Source organism: Diabrotica undecimpunctata, chromosome 1 (genome assembly GCF_040954645.1).
Source record: "Diabrotica undecimpunctata isolate CICGRU chromosome 1, icDiaUnde3, whole genome shotgun sequence".
Classification (NCBI taxonomy): Eukaryota; Metazoa; Arthropoda; class Insecta; order Coleoptera; family Chrysomelidae; genus Diabrotica; species Diabrotica undecimpunctata.
In genome coordinates this window covers 103,719,615-103,740,184 of record NC_092803.1, presented here as the reverse complement: position 1 = coordinate 103,740,184, position 20,570 = coordinate 103,719,615, and the positions used below count along the sequence as shown (strand labels likewise).

Sequence of the window (20,570 nt, the reverse complement as noted above, 5' to 3'; positions counted from 1 at the left end):
CATAATTTCAAAAGGAAAATAAGCCATAATTTCAATTAAAATACTGTCTATTTGACGTTTCAATTTCTAGCAAATCGTGCTCAAAATACATATTAAATGAATTATTTTACTTTGTTCCTTCAAAATAGAAAAAAATTCTAATTTTCGGCATTTTTTTTTGGTATATACTATGAATTATATTTGGATTACTTCATTGGAGGATATTTCAGTTAATTACAGGAAATCAATTTATGAGTAACCCTCAGAAAAATGAATGATAATGATGATGATGATTAAGCATGAGATTGACACTAACCACTTCTTGAAACGATCCCAAAACATATTCGGTCAAAATTTAGTTTACTCTCAATATTGATATCAAGTTCTAATTCTTTTAAATATATTCTTCACTATAATACTTCACTAAATAAAAAAATTACCAAAAGTGAAGGCATTTATTAAATTGCGTACAAAATTCTTTGGGAGAATGTAATTGGATTTGGCTACCAATATTGAAATAAGTTACTAAAATGAGAATACAAACATTAATAGGTCAATATTATTTCAATAATATATCATTTATAGTTTAAAATAATATACACAGTCATAAAACATTAAAACAAATTTTCAGTATTAAGTATTAATGAATAAACTAAATATAATACCGAATACTTCCATATCGGAATATTATTATCAATTTTTCCTCGTGATTTACAATGCAGATACTAACCAAAGAATTATACTGTCTTTATCAAGATCAATCTCATGCTATTATTATTTTTTCTGTCAGGTAGTGTTTCTGTAGGTAAGTTAAAGGTAATTTCGGGTAATCAAATGAACTCTCTTCCAATGAAATTGTTCCTTTCAAAAATAATGACATTTTAATATCTTCTACTTTAAAACGTATATTAAGTATGTTATGTCATTATGAGTGAGGCAGATACATACAGCATTTTTAATTAAAATGCTGTATGTATCTAATTCATTTCTATTAAATATAGTAATTAATTTGTAAGTATCCTATGATTAGATATCATCTAGTTTTGGTGCGTATGAGATTATTCTAGGTAGATTAGTTCAACTAGATTAATTCAATATTATATTGCCCAGTCAGAGATAACGTTGTAAATATGTTCTATAAAAAGGGTTTAACTTTTTCAATCTCTAGGCTTGCTGGAAAAATTCTTTCTTCGGGATATCAAACATAAAAAATCTGGTAGACATATAAAAGTTGCAAAACTATTCGACATTTTTATACACTTTATTGAAAATAAAATCAAGCAAACAGTATAAGTTTAAAATTATTAGTAGACTATTAAGTTATGAAAAACAATTTTTAAATAATGCAAAAAAAATCTTCTATTAAAATATATAACCACAACAATTGACTAGAAAAAAATTAGTAACATTAATAATAATACAATTTAGTATGTTTACTGGGAACAAGACATAATTTTATTTATGTTTGTATATTCTTTAATAAATATGTTTATTTTGACATTTTCACTTCGGAATTTGTAATTTGAGAATTATATCCAAAGTGGAACTGGAAATGTTACAATAAACTTATTTTAAAATAAAATTGTGGCTTATTCCCAGTAAAAATAGTTGCCAACAGAAGAATAAAACAGCTTCAGAACAATATTAATAATAATTTTTGTACTTTTGTGGATATTCCCAAACAGTTCTTTTGCAGAAAAATAGCTTTATTGACTATTAGATTACACCGACATTAATTTGAACATTTTTTTTTCTGAATGAACATCAATTAAAGCTACTGAGACACTAAAAAAGTGGGCAATAATGATGGAAGAGAAAAGACAATGTGGAATATTATGAGACAGAAATTATCTTTTGGAAACAAAAGTTTTAGTGCATTACACAGATAGACGATCTTTTCTGGCAATTGAATTTCTGTCATTTGGTGTACATTGAAGGATTTTACAAACCATTAAGTATGTGATAATGTGTCTAATTTGCAGTTAGACTGAATTCAGTCGATTCCACTAAATGTGTCTAAAATCATTAAATGATTTTTTTTTTTCAAAACCAATTGAATATTTTTGACGTTGTACACGTTAATATTGCCTGCTTTGTAGCATAGGGTTTTTAATTTTGATATGATTCATTTCATAATGTACATATTATTCCGTAAATATGGAGCATTATCGATATACCTTATCACCATTATCATTAGCCGTGTTGCGTCCACTGCTGAACATAGGCTTCCTGTAAATAATTCTGAATCCAGTTGTGCTGGATGCGCTCGATGTCGTCTGGCCACCTTGTTGGAGGACGTCCTCGATTACGATATACCTATAGAGTGACAATTGCATGATGACGTAGTCGAAACCAAGGATGATCTTCTGAACCAATTCAATGCTTCTTTAAAACCATTTGAATATTTTTGCCGTTCACGTCACATTTGATTTGTATGATTCCGTAAATATTAGAGCATTATCGATATTCCTCTAGAGAGGCAATTGCATAATGACGTAATAGAAACCAAGAACGATCCATAGAAACAATTGCATGAATTTCAATACGATACAAACTTTTGGTCAAAAACAAGACTGTAGAACAAGACTCTAGAAATATCTAGAACTTGACCTCTAAACATGTCAGGATCCTCTAAAATATTTAAAAAGCCTTATCAACAAAGCAACAAGTATATGTAAGAGCAAACAATAAAGTTATAATATGCAAGATCTATATTAGAGCTATATATGGAATAGAAACGAGATAAGACATTACTAAAACGAGCAATATGCTTGGATTAGCAGAACTGACAATATTAAGCAGAACACCCAAAAGTTGACGAGACCGTGTAAAAAACGAAGTCATAACAGCATGATGTGAGGTGCAAGATGTAATAAGATAGGAAAGACCAAAACGACGTCAATGTTATAGTGACATGAATAGATGAATCGGTATTAACTCAGAGGAAGATCTTAAACATGAAGAAATATGAATATTTGGGCAAATTTAATACGTCAAATGGTGTGGATTTAATTCTTTTTATGTATCACTTTTTGTCCAAATTGAGGAAAGGTGTACTTGATTCCATCAAAGTGCTATTGACTATTTCTAGTAAAAGCCTCGGAGTAGTAACAACTACCTCCACTGAAGCGTTTATGATTATTAATTGCTAGAACAATTTTTTGAGAATTTATAATAACGTTTGGGATTTAATAACTAATCTGATATCCAAAGACATTCAATGTATTTAGGAATTTAGCATATTTGCAAATATTATTGAAGCTAAATAAACAAAAGTTAAGTGCAACTTTCGTAAGAGCTTAGCTTCAGAGTCCAAACTATTATTTGGCTTATTAAAATTTCCAGAAAAATTAACAAGGAAGTTAAATATGTAGTTCAAAGTTTCAAATAATGTATCCTTCTATTTTTCTGCAAAGAACTATTTGGAAAAATAAATTTTTAATTGGAATTTTTACTAATACAATAAAAAAGAATGTTTGGACAAATGTTAACAATTAACTTAACCACAACATAGGTTTTACATTTCTTTTTCTAACATCTAATTTTTTATCTACATTATTTTAGTGTGCTGAATGTAAGTATTTTTTAATTTTAATTTTTAAAAAGTAAAAAATAGTATCAAATCAATTAGTCTTCTAAATATTAATAGGATCTAATATATATGTAATATATAGTAACTGTCATAATTTGAATTTTATTAAACAGCACAAATATTAGACATCAGTTTTTGTAAACTTTAAAAATATTGACTTGTGGAATTGTGGAATGTTGGACTCCTAGAGATGAACAGATGTTAATGAGTTATGTGAAGTTCTGGTCTTTTAAGATTCGGATAAATTTGTAAAAAAAATTATAGAAGTTCAAAGGGTGCTTTAGAAATAAGGTTCTTAGCTTATTATTACATTTATATAACGACCAATTTGTGAGTAAAGAGTAGTACATATATGGAAAATTTTACTGCTTATTTCTATACCAAAGGGATTAATTTGAATACTCTTAAATTAGACGGAACTTCGCCAAAATATGAAAATTTTAATTTTCGTCAGATTTGCCTTATTTTCCGAGAGCAGAATTATATCATTATTTGTATGCACTGTATTGTCTAAGATTTGTGTAGCAGATATGTTATTGTCGTTAAAAATGGAAGAATTTTAGACAAAGAGAGCAAAATAAAAAAAACTAGAATCGTAATAATTGTTTGTGTGTGAATTCGTACTTAAGTTCCAAAAAGGATATATTCCAACTAAAACCAATAAGAAATGAAAATTTTAAGGAATAAGTAGAAAAAGAAACCCAAAGTGAAGAAACGTAAAAGAAGAATTACAATGTTTATGGAAACATTGTAATTCTCCTGGAAAATATGGAAATATAATATATACATATATATATATATATATATATATATATATATATATATTATATTATATACGATATACAGATATACATACTAATAATAATATGAAAAACTACATAATCATAAAGTATCATATACCACTTCGGCTTTGAAACAAGGTTTACTGCATCAAACCTATTGCTAAATAACAAACAGTTTTAATTTTGCCCAAACCATAAAGTATTATTTCAAAGGTTGTAACAGAGGCTAAAATTTTTCTTTTTCGCCCTTATTTTAACATTACTCTACTCCCCACAAAGACTATAAACAACAATAAACATCAGATCGATAATCGTTTTCTAGACGATAAAAGGAAAAGTATTTCTGGAAGTAAAAAAAAATAAATAAATTTTAAAGCATAATATGCTGTAAAATGCTATTTTTCAATGCATTCGTGTTTTTCATACATTTACAGTTATTATAGGATACTAACACTATAGAACTGTGTAAAAATTATATATAAAATAATAATAGAACATGCCACAACCATACGCAAAAACTTATCATGAAAATAAATCTCCAAATACGTTCCAAAACGAATATATTAACAAGTACAAATAGAATCACTATTATTTAAAATATCGAGAGAAGAAATAGACATAATTTCTAAACTTCAAATTTATACTATCAACACGTAACGCCAAAGACTTTTGACTAACTTTTTAGAGCGGCAGTCAACATAGTCCGCATAGCCATGATGATTTCCAACCTTCGATAGAAGAAGAAGAAGAAGTAACGCCAAAATAAGACATTAAATTTAGATATGATGAGTTCACAACACAATTCTAACTATTTATATATATATATATATATATATATATATATATATATATATATATATATATATATATATATATATATATATATATATATATATATATATATATATATATATATACACGAAATTGAATAGAAATAATTACGAAAAGGCAATTATTATATGTATATTGGAAATAAATAAAAAATATGTAGATCGTATAAACTGTGAAGTAAATAACGAAATAATTAAAAATCCCTGCTGAAACTAAAACAATAATAAAACAAATTATTTAAAATAATAGAATTACTCACAAAGCAATACAAAGGAGCCCACATAAAAACATAAAACCTCTATACACCTACAACCAACCTTTTATGTCTTCAGAAACCCTAGACTAAAGATTAGGGACTTAAAAAACATGAAGGAAGCAGAACTAGACGATCTTGAATAAAAAAGACGGAACTATTTCATATCTCCTACTAGTGATCAGTTTAGAAAATACCGCTACCCTATATTAGATAAATATCTTCTTTGTTAGGTTGGTCTTACTGTTAAATGTGGTCTTTAGAAAGTATTAAAGATCTGAAATTGTCCCATATCTTGGTTATTAATATAATAATTTATTTTAGTGGCGTGATGTTTGATGTTGATTTATTAGAAGAAACTAAACATGGGTATGTTACAAGTTATCTTAAAGGTCGGTAATATAGTGTTGGTTTGGAATAAGCAAAAAATTCCAACTGCGGACGTAAAATCGTACAAGATATATTTACGAACAACTCATACCTAATGTAAAGATGAGTGCAAAAAAAACAACAAAATTATAGCATATACATATATGTTTATGTATATTGCTTATTTATTCTTGGTAGACAATATTGAAAGGAAATTTTTAGAAAAATGGTTGAAATAAATAACACTCAAGTGTTGGTATTTTGTGATAGAAAAATACCGATAAAAATTTTATGCAAATTCTTTGGATGTCCAAAATCGATACGAAACGATATAAAATTACAATGATAATAAAAAGATAAAGCAAAAAAACTTTTAAATACTAATTTTGATCATCAATACAAACGAAAGACACCTAGAAAAAGGGTTTCTCATATGATAATGAAAAGAAAAAGGCAAAAAAACTTTCAAGTACTAGTTTTGATAATCATTCAAACGAACACATCTAGAAAAAAAAACCTTTCTGGTTTTCTTCGATTCACATTATGGAATGGCGAAGGAAGAGTGAAATGGTAAATTATTGCTGAAAAGCTGTTTGTAATAACACTAACAGTTAGGGGAAAAGAACAAAATCAAAGACTGTTAAAATAAACTGGAAATTTTGTTAAACATTGTGTTTTCATACATTACGTAGATAACAATATCACAATTGTTTGATCTTACTTATCTTTATATTTGTACCTACCCTGTATATTAATTATTACCATTAATTGTGAATATATTTAAGTGATATGTGAATCATGATATAAAGAGAACTGTAATAAAGACGACTAGTTCATCTCATCATGTATCGTGCAAGTCTGGGATCATATCTTCTAATAGTGGTGTATCCCATGTCTCGATAGCTTTGCAATTGGGATACAAATCCTGGGTTAGGAAATACGCATCTTTTCATTTTTACTTTGTCCAAAGCTTCCCTAAAATCAGAACACAATATATTTCCTGTAAAAGCTCTTAATTCGAGAGTGTTTGTTGTTTATTTGAATCCTAAAATTATATGGTTTAACACTAGAATGTCGAATGTATAAATACCCCATACCTAAATATATAACTGAATAACTGAAGTTGATACCTAATCTTTACGGAATAATCGAATAATCAATACTTTGATTTGTTCATTTTTAATTATTATTCTAGCGAAGCTTTTATTCTAACCACGCGAAAAGCGGTTGTTGACATCGATTCACTACTCTCGATCAATTCGTTTCTAGTCATCATATATTTATTTTAAGCAGGTTTAAATTAAAAACTGCATGAAAAATAACTAACAAAATACAGGCATTAAGTGAAAAGTGAAAAATTAAAAGAATATCTGAATAAAAGATGTAGTAAAACAAACAGAAAAATCATAGATCGATACTAGAATTCAATTCGTAACGATTCTCGAACGGTCAAAATTTAAAAGTCATCATAAATGTCATCCAATTTAAACAATATTAAATCATCTGTTAAACTTTTTATCTAGATACTTCTCGTTTTAAAATAATTTCATATAAATACAATGTCGAATTTTTATAACTATAAGTTCGACTATTGTATTAGAGTGCTACAAAAAAAGGGATATTAGTAAAACATTATAAGTTGAATCTTCATATTTATACTTTGAAAGCGATTTCTAAATCAGCACATATTAAATATAGCTTTTTACGAAATAGCAGTCACATTTGAAATTTGGAACAGTTGGAAGAGTCCATTTACACAAGAGGGAAGTCCGTTATACAACATGTAAAGTTTTCAATTTTATTAAAATCTATAAAAATAATAAATAAATAATAAAATTACTGTATGTAATTTTAAAAAGATTTAAAAATACAGAAAACATAATATGAAGCTTCCCAATAGTCTACAGTACCGTCTACTATACCACTTTTTTACAACACCTAATTTTTCTTTTTCTTTCATATTTTTCACATACTGTCTGTTCATTTTCTCGTCTTGCTAAGGCGTGTCGAATATCGCTTTTCAATTGAATTTGTCATTTTCAACTTTCATCTTATGTATTAAGATGTTAAAATTACCAGTGGATTTGATAACATGTCTTATGTATTAAGATGTTAAAGTTACCAGTGGATTTGATAACATAAGATCAAATAATGTAAACCTAATTTTAACCTACAACTTTTAACGGGTTTTTACCCAGATATTTAGTGGCTTTAAACATGTATACCTAGTAAGTATTAACCACATTTTGTATTAATCTTGGTCCAAACTTAAATTTCACGTTCTTTTTAACTAAAGTGGTTATATACTTTTTAGGACACTGATGATGGAATATGGATTCCGAAAACGTTCTGTCTTTATGACATAGCCCGATTGGGTTTTTTAATTATATACCTTTTATAAAGGATTTTATTAATTTTTTGTGATATATGGTATACAGCCAGCTACAGGAATTTAGTTTCCTTGTGGATTTATAAAAATAATATTTTAAATGAAATGTGATTAATATTGGCAACATAAATATTTTATACATCTTATATCTTATAAGTATATAAGTTGAATATGTCCAAATATACTGAATCTTGTTTTACTCGCCAAAAATTTTAAACACTGCTCAATTTTAAGCTTGTTCAAATATTTCAAAAAGTTTAATTCTAAACTGCTCAATATCAATTAATTCGTGAAATCATATTAGTTATTTAAATATATGTCTGAACTGTTAGAACTATTCTGCACAAGCTTATTGGATTTGCCAAAATGTCTGAACATTTTTTCATTCAAACTTCGAACGCGTATTCAAAATTTCGGTTGGCGTCGGCTATAAAGGCTTGTACTCGTGGATCGGCATTAGCTGCCCCGAGACGGAAGTTCATCATATTATCATATAGCTCATAGCAATTCTAACCCTCGAGACTACTACTTCAAGAGTAATTTTTATCTGTACCATAGATGGGACATAGGAATAAAATGTGCGCCGCTGATTAAGTACTATAATGATATATATTATAACGAGAGTGTATGTTTATTAACAAATATACTAAGTAAATTTAAAAATACCTGTATGTTAAATTATATTTCTTCATAATATAGGCTATAACAACTGAGGCACTTCTGGATACACCCATTTGACAATGCACAAGAACAGCTCCTTTGGCAACACCCTCTCTAATAAATTCATAGGTTTCGTCGAAATAAGACAGTAAGTCTGAAGAACTTAAGTCGGGAAGCCTGATGTACTTTATTTGAAGATATTCTAGGGCACTTTTTACGGTAGCACTTAAAGGGAAATCATTGATAGTGAGTATGTGAGTAATTTTGTATTTTTTAAGAGTTTCAACATTCCTGGCTTCTGCCTCACCACTGAGGTAGAGGTTTGTTTCTATCATATCCAATTCATCTGGATACTGTCTTGAACCAGACTTGGAATAAATATTGCTAAAAGACATAAAATTATTTTAGTTAACAGTAACGTTGTGATAATATAATTATTCTTTGAAATCCCAAAAATGTATTTAAAACTGAAAATATTGTTAATAATGTCTCCTGTAACAAATAAAAAAAAGTATACTGCTTCTAAAATGAATTGATATAACAAAATAAATTTTAATTACAAAAAGAGTATTCGTTTGAAAAATATTTATAATATACGATGCAAATCATTTTACTATCTTTCAGTCTTAAGTGTAATAAAAATGTTCCTTGTGTACAAGTTTTGCTTAACCCAACATAAAATTTTATAAGAGCACTGGTCACTTTATAGTCGCCACTTGATGGTTTGTTGGTTTTAATTATGGTCTGTAATTATCTTTAGATTTGTAGGGCTAAACCATGGACTTTTATATTAATCTTTGGTTTTGAAATAGTTGACGAACATCTGTGAGTTTTTGTGAACACAGGGCAGTTTTTATAATTTAGATTATTTTATCGGATATTTCTAACATAATTACATTGTAGCAGTCTTTTGGCGACCTTCTGAAAATCATTTTCATTCCAAAAAAGAAGGCATTTTACAGCTGTAAACAACCATCATTCACGCTCAAGCTAAAGCATAAAAGCAACAAATTAAAAAAATGAATATGCGATATCATAATATTTACAAAACATGTGATATACATTCTTAGAATTATCTCGTATTATTGTGTATTTTACATATTCGTAAAAGACAATGCCAAAAATACAATCAATCACTCGATATAAGTGAAAAAATACTGGAGAATACACGACTACCATCTAATAAACTAATTAGACAATACGGCGTAATTGAAAAAGCGGCATAAATCATATCATCGAAAAATAAAATAAATGCTCACTTTAGATGCCCATTGCCCACTATAGATAATATAATAAATAATCAAACCAGGCAGAGGAGGAAGATATGGTTGACTTGAGCATCTAAACAAGTGAAGATCAAGCCAAAATTAGAGTTTTCCTCTGTACCTACCATATATCATCTCCTGGACACGACTGTGTTGCACCTAGGGATGGGGAGCGCAGTAGTAGCACAATAAATCTCACCGTATGGTAAGCCAGTTGCAGTAAGTCTGATGATTTGTCGACTGAGTGTGACTGTGCATTGCATGTATGTGCGTGTATTTTATGTTTGTGGGTCTGTATGTATGTGTGTGTCATATAGCTGCAGCTCCTATGTCAAGTTCTTATTGATCCTTGGGTATTTATTTGGTTAATCCTTATTAATCCCTGCCTGTTACAAAATGTATATATATATATATATATATATATATATATATATATATATATATATACTATACTCCCTCTATAACGAACATGGTTATTACGAGGTTTATAAATATATACCTTTTTAAACGGCCCCGCAATAAACCTTAACTTCTGTCCGCAATAAACTTCTTTACGATAAATTCAACTATTTCACATCTTTAGAAAATATGATAGATGGAATGATACTGGACAATTTAAAGCAGTCAAAAATGACAGACTTCTTCCAATTGCAGAAGCAATAATTTATGTTATCCTTGAAAATACGCTTTATACATTATGTAGTTGGAAAAAAATGTAAGAACAGATTTTTGTTTTAACTTATACCACTGACAATAAAAGTAAACAACTCTTTTTTGTTTTAATGTAATTTCACTCAGTATTATTGTTGTCTGATATAACGAGATCGGCTTATAGCGAGGTAATTAGTCTGCCATTTCAGTTCTCGTTATAGAGGGAGTCTACTGTATATATATATATATATATATATATATATATATATATATACATATATATATATATATATATATATATATATATATATATATATATATTTCAAATTATTTTTCGACCGTACTGTTTTAAATATTGATTTATAGTATCAGCAATCGGTCTGTAGGAAATAAAACTCTATTTGTTCTGTCTCAATATTCCGTCACGATTTTGTGACTTCTTCAGAAGAAAACTGTAAATTTATTAGAATAATTAATTATTATATGTAAACAAAATGTAATGAAATATTTCAATACTTACAACTATAAGAATAAAAATTTAAATTTTTTTAACATATCTAAATAAATGACATTTTTGTTTGATTTTTATTTAGCAGTTATGGTAACTGCAATATTTTATAGAGTGAATTACCATTGTACAATTTTTAGTGAATAAGTTAAAATAAACAATTATTATGACAGTATTATCCATATTATAAAGTGGAAAGATGGAATTAATAGTAGAAAATTGAGAAAGAATCAGGAACATGGTAAATTGATCTATAAAATGTAATTGATGGTATGTAGTCAGTTATTGTAATACCGATATTTAGGAATGGAATAAAATTATAGGTGCAGTTACTAGAGAATTACTAAGTTTGTTTTTAAAGGTTAAGATCTATCATATTATATATTGTTTAGTATGTTGCAGTAGATATTACTTAAATGATTGGTGTCTGTCTTATAATTGATAGATTCAGGAGTTTTATTAATGTGTACCATTTCAATAAAAGCCGATTTTTATAATTATCAACTTGGTCCAAGATTTTTACATTATTAAAGTCAAAGTTATGTCCTGTCTTCAAGTGGTAGTCCACTGAGTTTTTTCGTATGTTACAGTCACTTTTGTGTTGAGTGACACGTTGTTTAAGCCACTGTTGACTTTGACCAATATAACAACTTTGACATTGACTGCAATTTATTCTGAAAATTATATTACTCATTAGATTGAGACAGAACAAATAGAGTTTTATTTCCTACCGACCGATTGCTGATACTATAAATCAATATATATATATATATATATATATATATATATATATATATATATATATATATATATATATATATATATATATATATATATATATATATATATATATATATATATATATATATATATATATATATATATATATATATATCAGTTGATGGTCATTCAAAAATTAAAATTGACGTGTTTTAAGATTTTTTTTAAAGTCGTCGTAGGCTTGCACGTTTTTGTTATTAACGACCAGCCGATCGGTAAATTTAAAATATCATTTTGATTTAGTATAGTTTTCGTTTCGTATATTTTGGTGACAAAAATGACTATTAACATACAATAAAATTATTTTATGTATATTATTTAATATTATAATAATTCTTTGAAAAGTGTAGGTGGATGTGAACAGTGATAATTTGGGACGATTATCCAATACCGGTTTTACTCGTTTGAGAGGAAGAAGCAAGAAAGAGAATAAATGTGGTTGGGAAAATTCGATAGTATCAATTTGGTATCAATTCAACATCATAGCAAAGAATATAGACGCATATGCGTCTTTAATAATACTGCTAAAGGAAAACATCGAAACTGTCAATCACATTAATACAAAGATTTGTCAAAAAAAGTATGAGGCGTACCTAAACTAAAAGTTTTTTACAAATATTGTACCTACAAGGAATTTTTTTTTGTTTTTGTGAAAAATCAGCTTTTCTCATAGTATTTACCTTTGAGATCAATATATTTTTGCATTCGAATAAGCCAATCATGAAGCATTTATGCCAGACCTAAGTAGGTATCAGAAATGAGATTTTTTTATGCTTGGACCGCCTCACCTGGCATCTTAAAACATTTACCACTTAGTTTGTTTTAGATTATCGGGAACGTCAAAAAATCAGACGGTGCCAAGGCAGGACTATAAGTATTAATGTCACTTAAAAAAAAAAAACTCGCGACCACTTGTTTGCCAATGCTGCTAGCGCGGGCTACTTTTGTTGGCTTTGGCTCGTCTTGGCATACCTATACTGTTGATTGGTTTGTCGTTTCGAGCTCGAGAGCAACTCATCCATGTTTCATTACCAATCACTATGGCACCAATCGCCATTGCCTTCTTATGGTCAACAGTAAAATTATGAAGAATCCAACAACTACACATATCTCTCACTGCTAAATAGTTATGCAAAATTGTTTGTATTTGATTTATCCCTATATCCAATGATGCACGAATCTCATGATAGATATGTCAATCTGTTTTAATTGTACCGCACCTAGCATCAATGTTTTCTGGGACAACTGGCCAGACGGCCTTCACGAAATTCGGAATTCGACACTGAGGCTAGTGTACCCACGCTTGAATTCTTCAAATTACATATATATTTGAAGAATCGACGAACTTTTGTTTGGTTTACTTTGAAATCGTATAGAACCGCCGCACCAACATTTTTATGAAGTTGAGTAACTTCCGCTAAACGCTAGAAAACATTTAGTGTATCCTGATATTTTAGGTTTTTTACAAGATATGTGTATGTAAAAAAACTGCACAACAAAACAACTTTTTAATAAAGTAGATAAAGTCAAACAACTGAGGCTAGAATATAACTTTGAAGCACTGAGACCACTGAATCATTAGACTTAACTGAGACATTATGGCAAAAATAAAAGTGTCCATGGTTATTTACCACCATAGTTATCAGCCAAAAAGTTGTACAGGATGTGGTGTGGTATAAGAAATGCTCCAAAAATATTTAATAAATATAAAATATTTACAATAAAGTTTAACTTGGAAGTTGGTACTCTGGTAATTTGATACAATGTTGAAATTATTAGACATAACTACAGAACTCAAATTACACAAGCTATGAGTAAACAAATTATATGAACTTTTAAGAAAAGTTGAACCTGAATGAGTTGTAAAAGTATGTCTTCATATGCAATAAAATCAACCAATGCCGAAATGTGTATTATCTGCAGCAAGTGTAGTTGTACAACTTAACTTTTGTAGTGATTGAACCTACATTGAATAAAAACAAAATATTTGATTATACCTGGACTGATAATTAAAGTGGTTAAGGGTAAGAGGTCAAATAGTTTATTCTAGTCCATGTTTTAATGTAATTAAAACTAAGTACAGGGAAATAGATTGTACTAAAGGATCACAGATAAAACTATTCTGTCACTCATGCAAAGGCCAGAACAAAATTCTTCCATGGTTATCATGCTTTTTTGCTATGCACAAAATACCATTTTCAAAGAAATTTATCATATTTTTCTAATAAGAGGGCATGGCTTTATGTTACCTGCTACATATTTGTACATTCTGAAAAAATTTTTAGAAAAAAAAGGAAAAAATTGTAAGCACACCCTCCCAGTAATATTATGATAAATTTTTTCTCTAAATTCGATAGTCATGAAAATGTGAACAATTGGTCTATTAAGGATACAAACCTTCAAAAAGTTCTCTAAAATGTAGGTTCATATTTAAGAGTTTGCAATTATTGGAAGGGAATAAAATCAGTTACAAAACCCATACATGTAGAGGAAGAAACATTATTTTATCAAGGAGTTGATAATACAGAATCTTTTTTGTAATCGATATTGTTTTCTAACATAACTACATTATTGTACATAAAAATTTCAAAATAGTTTTTGTTTATTTTTGGCTAATTATTAACTTGTATTTTTATTAAAAATAAAAAATAAAGTATAAATTACAAGTTTAATTTATTTATTTATTATATGTAGGAATGAAACAACAAAAATCACATTTACTCAATATTTTTGAGTAAATGTGAGCAAAACAGTTTTGGATTTTTTAAAACTATTTTCCTATAAAATTTTGAATAACGTAATTTCTTCTTTTTATTTTTATGTTATTTACTCTCTTTATTTGGAATTAATCAGAATTTCAGTTGAAAAATAAGTTTATTTAACACTTCAATTTCTGAAGTGGAAATCGAACTTTTAATTTCCATTAAGATAATAAATAACATTTAAGACCATACAGTATTATGAATAAAAAAACGGATTCAAAAATTATTAGATTAGATAATAAATAACAAAGTATATCAAGATCATAATATTATAGTGTTTTGAAAAAAAAATCGATTAAAAAATTTCATAGAAAAAATCTTCCTTGAACCAAAATTGTTTAAAAATAATTTCCTTATAAGTAGAATAAGTTATAAATAAGTTTATTCTATGCATTAGACAATGCACATTTAGGATTCCGTTAAACAAAGTATAGTTAAGTTCGTTAAGATCAAAAAGTTAAAAGTATTATCTAATATAAGGCATGATACAGGTAGTTACACAAAATACGACTAAAAAAGATCATTCAAAGCCCATTTATATAGATAATGTAGAGCATTTTAAATTTCAGACAAAATCTATAAAATAATTCGGAAATTCCTGTTTACCTATAAATCCTGCGATCCATATTAAACAACAGTACTATTCCTAAAATAATAAACCGGACCGTGGACGGATATTTGAATAAAATATTTAAATTACTTACGATATTCTTGACAGCACTGACATTTTAGGAGCTGGTAGTTGCAGTTTAAAGGAGACTCTGCCAAAATCTAAATTTACTATTACTTTTAATAGCTTCCTATTATCTATATTCCGCCTCCTCATTTTTTCTATAAATAAACTGAAGGTTTATTTTCATTCCAGAGATTTTGTATTCCGTTTTGAAATTATATTCGACCAACAAAATTTTCAACCCAGTAAAACAGATAAGTCAAAAACGAATATTCTTGGACGGTTGGTTTGTATTAGTTCTGTACTGTTTTCTACCCACGCAAAATTGAACAAATATAAACGTCAAAAGTACCGCCATCTAGCCAACGAAGAGAATAACACTGTAAAATAAATATTTTTGAATCTGATCTGATTCATTGATCAAACAAGTGTTTTGATGCAATTTGTTATGGAAATAGAATGGTTATTAACATCGATTCCAGTTTTGTTAAGAAAAATACTTATGTAACATAAATATATATTTTCATATAATGGTTTAATGTTTTATTATAATTTAATCAATGTAAAGGGCCAACATAATATATATAATATTAGTTATTAACACACTATCCGTTAGAGATTGGCATGTGCATGACATTTGATTGTCAATGTCAAAATGTGAATACAACAGTTGTTTTGTTTACCTGTGTGTTGCCTGTGTGTAAATAAATAACTATAAATTCAAATTACAGATATTACAAAGACGCAAAAATGCTTGGCTATAAAATGAAAAATGTAACTGCAATATCAGATGACGTTATAAATAAAATCTGCTGTTGATATTTTAGTTCATTAGTTTTGAAAATAAGCAAGTAACTTTAATCTTGTGCCAAAATTAGTTTTAATATTTTAGCTAATAATATTGTCAACCAAATAAGAGAAATGGATAATTCTGATGTGCAACTGGGACCTGTGAGTATTAGCATGATAGAAGATCATTTGTATTTAGGAGGATTAGCAGCTGCGAAAAATTTGGAAGTTCTAAAGAAGTACAACATTACTCATATTCTTACTATAGATATTTGTCCATTACCACGGACTGTAACAGAACAAAGAAATTTAGTTACCAGATTTATACAGTTGTCAGACCAACCAAGAGAAGACTTGCTTTCATATTTTGATGAAACAGATTTATTTATTAAGGAAGGGATGGAGAAGGGAATTGTTTTGGTTCATTGTTATTTTGGTGTTTCTAGAAGTGCCACTGTAGTTATTGCCCACATAATGAAAAAATACCAGATGACTTACTTTGAGGCGTTTGATATGGTAAAAGCCAAAAGAAAAATAGTTTTTCCCAATCCAGGTTTTGTGTCACAATTAAAACTTTACAAAGACATGGGATACCAAATAGATAACAGAAACATGCACTATAAAATATATAAACTGTCTCTAGCTGCTTTTAGGGTAAGTAACAAAAATTATATAATAATTTGTTTTCATAAGGAGTATTAAAAAAAATGGTCCCCAATTATTCTATGATTAATAGGCATGAACGGAATTTGATTAGGGTGACTTTACATATATATCCTAAATTGCACTTAATTATAGTCTATTGAGTTATAAAATAAAATAAAGTTTTTTTAATATTCTACTACTTAAAGCAGAACAGAATAATTAAACATGTGTTTTTAAATTTGGTTTTTTGTTTGACAATTTTCTAAAATTTTAGTGCGGAAGATCTAACCACCTATAAAATATCAACAAGTGCCCAAACTGACTCATTTTCCTATATACAGTAGCTCACAGCTTAAATGATGCAGTAGCTACTCAATAAAACTAACTTGTGTCAGCGGCTCAATATTTATTAGAAAAAAATTATATACTGAAATTAAATTATTATGTCTTTTAAAATAGCATAAGCTATTTTTTTAATTTCAAATATATCATACTTAAATAACAATAAATATTTAATTATTTTATGTATGATTTTGATGTCACAGCTAAAATGATGCAGATAAGATGAAGCATTACACAACATCAATTTGAAATTTGTGAAGTAGGTGTTGCATTATTTTTTTACCACATTGTATTTAGTCCACAAATATCAAAATTATTTAAGAATGGATCGCCGAACTATGATTAGTGAAAGAAATTTAATTATTACTCAGCATAAAAATAGATATAGCCAAAGGTAAATTAATGTTCATCAACAGTTCAGCACATTATTGAATGTTACCGAAAGGAAAAAAGTTGAAAATAAATCCAGGTTAGGTCCAAATAAAATTTTTAACAAATGTGATTAAAGATGTATTTTCAGAGAAATAGCAAATAATCCTACAAAAAGTGCACCAAAATTGGGAGATGAGGTGAAAAGACAGTTTGGAAAACAATGTAACCCCGAAACAATTAGACGGATATTACGAGAGAATAACCTACATGGTCAAACTACTAGAAATAAACCTTTTATTAGTCAAATAAATAGGCATGTTAGATTTGTGTTTGCTAGGGAGCATATTAGCAAAGATTTAAACTTTTCGAATTCAGTAATATTTGCTGATGAAACCAAAATAAACTTGTTTGGGTCCTATGGAAAAATATCAGTGTGGAGAAAGCTAAAAGAAGAACTAAAATTAAAAAATATGAAAACTATGGTAAAGCACCGTGGAGGTGGAGTGATGATGTGGGGATGTATGTCATCTGCAGGAGTACGTAATATGCATTTTTTTGAATTTTGAATTTGAACCAATACATGTACTTGCATATACTAAGGCAACATCTCGCCGCTAGTGCTCAAAAATTAGATATTAATAACAATTAACGGTTTTATCAGGACAACGATGCAAAACACATGTCATATTGGGTTCGAAGGAACCCGTAGGAAGGAGGATCTACAAAATATTAGCAATCATTTTTCAATGCGTAGAGTTTGTTTTCTTTATTAATTTTCTTATTTTAAAATTTGCATCATTTTAGCTGTGATATCAAGTGATATGAACATAAAATAATTAAATATTTAATGTTATTTAAGTATGGTACATTTGAAACTAAAAAAATAGCTTATACTATTTTAAAAGGCTTGTAGTAATTTAATTTAAGTATGTAATTTTTTCTAATAAATATTGAACCACTGACACATGCTAGTTTTATTAAGTAGCTACTGCATCATTTAAGCTGTGAGTCACCTTATGTACAAGTTCTACATTATTTCAAAAATAAATATCATTTTGTTAAATAAATATTTGAATATTTAAAATTATTGAATATTAAACAACATATGAATTTAATATTGTTAATTAAATAGCATTAAGTATTAAAATAATTCATTTTTTCAGTGTAATGAGATGGATCATATTGCAATTACCATATAATCACTCTGGTTGCTAATGATAGGTACATCTTCAAAGATGTACCTATTACAATTATTGCCATCCAGTCATTGCTATAAATAAATAACGACATTTGACTGAAAAATCTTGTTTATTAATAAAAATCTAAACCAAAATAATTAATAAAATACTGAAGCCTTCAAATGTAAAATATGTGTTGATATAGAAAATAAGAAAAAATAAATTGAACTATATATCTAGTGTTTTCCACAGGTTTTAGGCCTCAAATACATCAACTGGCAAAGTAAATTCATAATGGATAAATTCACTAGTGGATAAAATAATAGGTGCTGGCAGTATGCCTAAAATGCAAGTTTCATTAACAAAAGAGATGTCTTTTTCATCACAAATAAAAATATTCTTTTCAGCACTAATAGATTTCATAGACATTATTTGTAGGTACATCGTTATTGTCCATAAGGCCTTGAATAATACAAACATATTTATATGTTATGGATTATCTTTTACTGCCTAGGAATTTCATGAGTACATAGTTTCCCACACTAAGTTCTCCATGAGTTAGTGGGCAAAATTATTTGTTATGGTCTTCATAAAAGTCTATGTCATCACAGCTACCACAGCTGCTACCACTCTGGACCCACTGTTCATCCTCCCCATGATCATCAGAAATATCCTGTTTTGTCTTCTTTTTCAATAGACCTTTTTGCTCTCTTGCAATTTTTCTTTGGTTTTTTTCTTCTTCTTTTGTTTTTCTTTTCATTTCCGATGTTACTGATGTTACCACTGATGGAATCTTTTCCTTTAGTTTTATCTTCTATATCTGAGGTTTTGAGTCTAGCCAAAACAGTGCTTTCTTAAATGGAGTAGGACCTTTGCATGGACTCTCCAAGTGTACATGTGATGTACTTGGTTCAGGAGTGTTAATAAATCTCTTCTCAGTACCAGACAATATATCTGAGCTATGAGTACCAGAGATGTTTGGTTGGAAATTTTTTACTGGTGTGCAGTGAGTTGGAAGTGTAGAAATATTGTTTTGGATGGTATTACATTTAATTTGGATTGGTAGGGTTTCCATTGTCCATTCTTTCCATATGTTAAAAAGGGATTTATCCTCAATAGAACCATTCCAATCCTGATTTTCGTTTAAAGTTACCTTGAACCTATTTAGAGTTTCTTCACCTAACTTCCATTCAAAATACTTAAGTGACAGACTCAGATGTGTCACAAATTGGGAAAGTGGCACTAACGTTGTTTACACTAATTTTTTCAAAGTGAACATTTTCAACATTAAATGGGTATAATCATAAATATTTAAATCCGTTCTGAATAATTTCCACATTTATATTATTTAGTGCCTTTTCAAAAACATACCTAAAATGATATTTCTGAAGTTTATTGCCATCATTGTCAATTCTCCACTTTTGGACTTCATTTTTATATGCTAATTTTAAGGGCCTAAACATTGATATATCTATAGGTTGTAGCAGATGGGTTGATTTGGGATACAAAGCTACTAGTGCTTTTCCTTTTTCTTTACAAAAGTTGGACAAAATCAACATTAGATGAGAAACATGCCCAGCAACAAAAAATACAATAGGTTTTTTAATATTCTCTGTAATGAGCCACGGATTAAATATATTGGTGATGTATTCATAAAATGTACTAGAACACATCCATCCAATATCAGAAGTTCCCAGAGCCCATTCTTTTGGAATATTTTCTGATACAGCTGATGGAATTCTTTCATATG

The 20,570-nt window shown here is 28.2% G+C and overlaps 2 protein-coding genes across 3 annotated transcripts in view; one reads left to right on the top strand and one right to left on the bottom strand.

Moving 5' to 3' along the window:
• Positions 1–1,226: 1,226 nt before the first annotated feature.
• LOC140451861 (dual specificity protein phosphatase MPK-4-like) lies at positions 1,227–15,750 on the bottom strand. 2 transcript variants are annotated; one of them, XM_072545776.1, is made up of 3 exons: positions 15,526–15,750; positions 8,862–9,239; positions 1,227–6,781 (listed from the first exon to the last, which is right to left on the bottom strand). In XM_072545776.1, exons 1-3 carry the CDS (start codon positions 15,645–15,647, stop codon positions 6,640–6,642), a joined length of 642 nt encoding a protein of 213 aa, XP_072401877.1. In that variant the 5' UTR covers positions 15,648–15,750; the 3' UTR covers positions 1,227–6,639. The 2 variants fall into 2 exon arrangements, with proteins under 2 accessions (XP_072401877.1, XP_072401886.1); XM_072545785.1 differs by having other exon boundaries at positions 15,428–15,563.
• A 187-nt stretch (positions 15,751–15,937) lies between these two features.
• LOC140451853 (dual specificity protein phosphatase MPK-4-like) overlaps positions 15,938–20,570 on the top strand; it is a 35,681-nt gene continuing 31,048 nt past the window's right edge. Inside the window, exon 1 of the mRNA XM_072545763.1 lies at positions 15,938–16,937. Within this exon, the coding sequence (XP_072401864.1) occupies positions 16,416–16,937 (522 nt within the window). The 5' untranslated portion in view covers positions 15,938–16,415. The remainder of the gene's footprint in view (positions 16,938–20,570) is intronic.